The following is a 3,507-nucleotide window of genomic DNA, read 5'->3' as shown; positions in this document are numbered from 1 at the left end:
CGGCCGCTATCTGCGACAGGAAAGGCGACCTGGTAGGCAGCAAGGGCACGCGGAACCATCCCGAAAGGCAAGTATTAGCCACACGAAACCGAGACCCCTCCCCATCGCCCCGACCCCCCCCCACGCACCCCCTTGCTCCCCCGGGAGGGCCGAAGAGAGGCGCCCGTGGGGACCCCGCAATTCCCTTCCCCCCTCGGAGGCAGGGCCGGACAGAGGCGTCGAGGGCCCCGCTCTATCCTTCGCATAGCGGCCACTCTTCGGATCGCTGGTCGAGCGACCCGGGGGATGCCCCGCGCGCCTGACCCAGGCGCGAGAAACGAATCTGCGAGGCGAGGCCGCTCACGCGGCCCGATGGGGAGGAACGGGGCGGACTACGGGGATCGGCCTCTAACACCGCCCTTCCTTGCAGCGAGCCCCCTCCAGCCCACCCGCGCGCCCCTTCTGCACATTCTGTACATGTCTCGCGCGGGGCGCATGCAAAGCCCATCACATAGATGATGACGGTGTCGAACCTGTGTGCTGGGAGCCCTGGTTGAAAGAAAGAAAGAAAGAAAACAGACAACCCAAGGGAGCCCTGGTTGAATTGTGAGAGAGTTTGGTTGTAAAATTCTTTTTATCTGCTGATCCCGACCATTGGCTGTCGCATGCTTGTTTCGCGTCATCTGCGGCCGCAAACATCTCGGAAGACCGCGCTGTCAGACCTTCTTCCGCCCAGCTAATCTGCCCCACAGACCGAAGGAGTCACCGCGCGTGGGTCGATCTCGACGCCGGTCATCCGAGCCTCGTCGAGGACGTTGAACGACCCGTCGAGGACGTTGAACGACCATCGGGCAAAGGCTTCGTACTCGCTTTGGTCCACGAACTCGCTGCCTGCCGCCGCGTCGACGCGGACCCAGTGGTCATTTAGCGTGCCTTCACAGCCGAATATGTCCGCCCAGCGTACCTTGGCGGGCCAAGTAGGCTTGCTGATGATGCGGCGGCGCAGTATGCGGAGAGCCTCTCCCGCCTCTTTGCGACGCCCTCGGACAGGGAGGAGCGCTGCAATGCTCTTCACCCATGGATCATGCCATCGGTCGAAAGATGGTTCGAGTTCCACCACAACTGGACCATGGAGACGATGCGTGCGGGTCCGCGCCAGCGCACCTTTGACCTGCTCAACGAGTCGTTTGCGGCGCACGGCCCTGCGGAGAGGAAATTCAAGGGCCTCGCCCCGCTCAGAGAGGCGGAACAAGCATCGGCTGCCGCATTTTGCAATGTGCGGCCAGCGGACGCAGGCCGAGATCCCGGTGCCAGACTTCACTTTCCATTCGTACGGCAAGCTGAGCGGCCGCGAGCCTGACACCAGCTGGGATGCCATCTCGCGCCGCTTGAGAGAGGGTGCCGAAGGCAGGCAGGCGTGGAGGCTACGACAGCGCCGCCTCACCTTTCGCGGCACCGTCTCGGGCTCGCGGATGAGGGGCGCGCTCGTGCCGAACCTGATGGCATGTGCGCGAAACGAGACGGCCGTGCCACTAGACGTGCAGGACACGTCTGGCAGGTTCAACGCGCGTGCCATCAGGTATCGTCTCAACCTGACGGAGCAATGCCGCTCGCGCTACCTGCTGCATCTCGAGGGCAACGCTTACTCGGCGTCGCTCAAGTACAAGCTCGCTTGCGGTTCGCTTGTGCTGCTGATCGACACCTCCTTCGAGGAGTTCTACTATCCAGCGCTGCAGGCCCACAAGACGCACGTGCCGATCCGGCTCTCCAAGATATGGAGCAAGAATGAAGATCTTATCGCGCGCGACTTTCGAGCAACGTTGCTGCCAGATCTGCGGGCAAAGCTCGCCTACTACGAGAGCGCCGAAGGCGAGGTAGCGGCGGCGCGCATCGCCGCCGCCGGGCAGCGCTTTGCCGCCGAGCAGCTGGGCCTAGGCGCGATAAGCTGCTACTGGTACGCCGTGCTCCGGCACTCCCTTCTCCTGCAGCACGCGCAGCGCCCGGGCGGGCAGCACGCCACGCCCGAGTCCAGGGCTGAGCACGAGGCGGACGTGGAGGCTTTTATGGGCTCGGTGCGCTACAACATCAAGCTCGAGTACACGGAGGCCGGCGGCTTCCGCGTGACGCCGCTCTGCCACCGGAACGAAGGCGGCTCTTCTGAGAGCGGGGTCACGTGCTACAAGTACAGGAGGAACGACTGGAGGCGGCGCTAGTAGCTTTCTCTTCGCGCTCGGTTTACCACGAGTAGACGGGTTGGCGGGGTCGCGCGGGGCTCGCGCGACTGGGCCCTGGGCAGCTGGGCATGGCTTTTGCCGCTCTGCCTCTCCGCTCTCCCCACGAGCCACGTCTCCCCTCTCCGGTGTGCGCGGTGCGGCGACGCTCCGCGCCGCTCGCACTGTTCGCATCGGAGTGCAATGCCAACGGCGGAGTCTGCACGCTGGAGACACTTTCATCAACGAGCTCAAGTTCGACTCGGTCGGTGCCAAGAAGCCAGATGGCTCTCAAAAGAGTGCCCTTGAGTACCAAAAGTGAAAAGAGGGAAAGAATTTAGAAATCGCTCGCACGACACGGGACTGGCGCGCACTGGCACTAACACAGGAACACGAGCTGCCAGAGTGCTGCGTGGCACGACCGCGCGAGGTGGCATAAAGGTTGCTGCGAGAAATGTCAAATGTGGCGAGAGACTGCGAAACGAGATAGGAAGAGGGAAACGCCCGAGGGTGGGCGACGGCTAGCACCACACTCCCTCAAACAAATCCGTGGTTTTCTCCTTACAATCCTTGCGTGCCGCGAAAGTGCACAGCAAAAACTCTGTGTGCAGTGGTGGCGGCGACACGTCCTCCCATCCCTCCCTTGCGCCTTGGGGTGTGTTTGTCGTGTGTTTCTTTGAGTGTAAATTCTTGGGGGGTACCATCGGTTTTAATGAACCGATGGGTACCCCCCAAGCCGGGAATCCTATGGTGGTTTTGTACCTCGGGCGAGCTGGCGCGTGTCTAGACCGCGCCGGCGGCCCTGGGAAATACAACTCCGCGTCGACGTCCAACAGCCTCTCCTACGCGGAGAATCACGCCACTTGCCGCCGGTCCTGCGACGTCGACGCTTTCTGCATCGGCTACAGCTTTTACGCTCCGCTCGTCGGAGGTCAGGTCGAGTGCAAGACCTATAAGGCGCAAGCACCGGAGGACGCGATTGCGGGCGCAACGCCCTCGAGCGGCACGACGTGCTACGAAAAAATATATTCACCGCCGCCGTCGCCTCCGCCGCCGCCGCTCCCGCCACTGCCGCCACCGAAGCCGCCGCCGCCGCCGCCGCCGCCGCCGCCTTCTTCGCCTCCCGCGGCACCGCCGCCGCCCTCGCCTTCCCCACCGCTGGTGCCGTCGCCGTCGCCGCCTCCATCCTCGCCTCCAACCCCGCCTCCGAGCCCGCCGCCGACGCCGCCAGCTACGCCGCCGCCGCCACCACCGTCGCCGCCGCTGCCTCCCTCGCCGACCCCCGCGCCGCCGCCACCATCGCAGCCCCTGACGCCGC

The 3,507-nt window shown here is 64.3% G+C and overlaps 1 protein-coding gene across 1 annotated transcript; it reads left to right on the top strand.

Annotated features, from left to right (window-relative positions):
• Nucleotides 1-1,253: 1,253 nt before the first annotated feature.
• Nucleotides 1,254-2,192, top strand: EMIHUDRAFT_252748 (hypothetical protein; the record flags this gene model as incomplete). The annotated part of the gene is made up of 1 exon (XM_005787181.1): nucleotides 1,254-2,192. One exon carries the CDS (start codon nucleotides 1,254-1,256, stop codon nucleotides 2,190-2,192), a length of 939 nt encoding a protein of 312 aa, XP_005787238.1.
• Nucleotides 2,193-3,507: the final 1,315 nt, after the last annotated feature.

This window comes from Emiliania huxleyi (genome assembly GCF_000372725.1).
Source record: "Emiliania huxleyi CCMP1516 chromosome Unknown EMIHUscaffold_1441, whole genome shotgun sequence".
In the NCBI taxonomy this organism is placed as follows: domain Eukaryota; phylum Haptophyta; order Isochrysidales; family Noelaerhabdaceae; genus Emiliania; species Emiliania huxleyi.
Note: the sequence above shows the minus strand (reverse complement) of the source record. Positions and strands in the feature narration are given on the sequence as shown.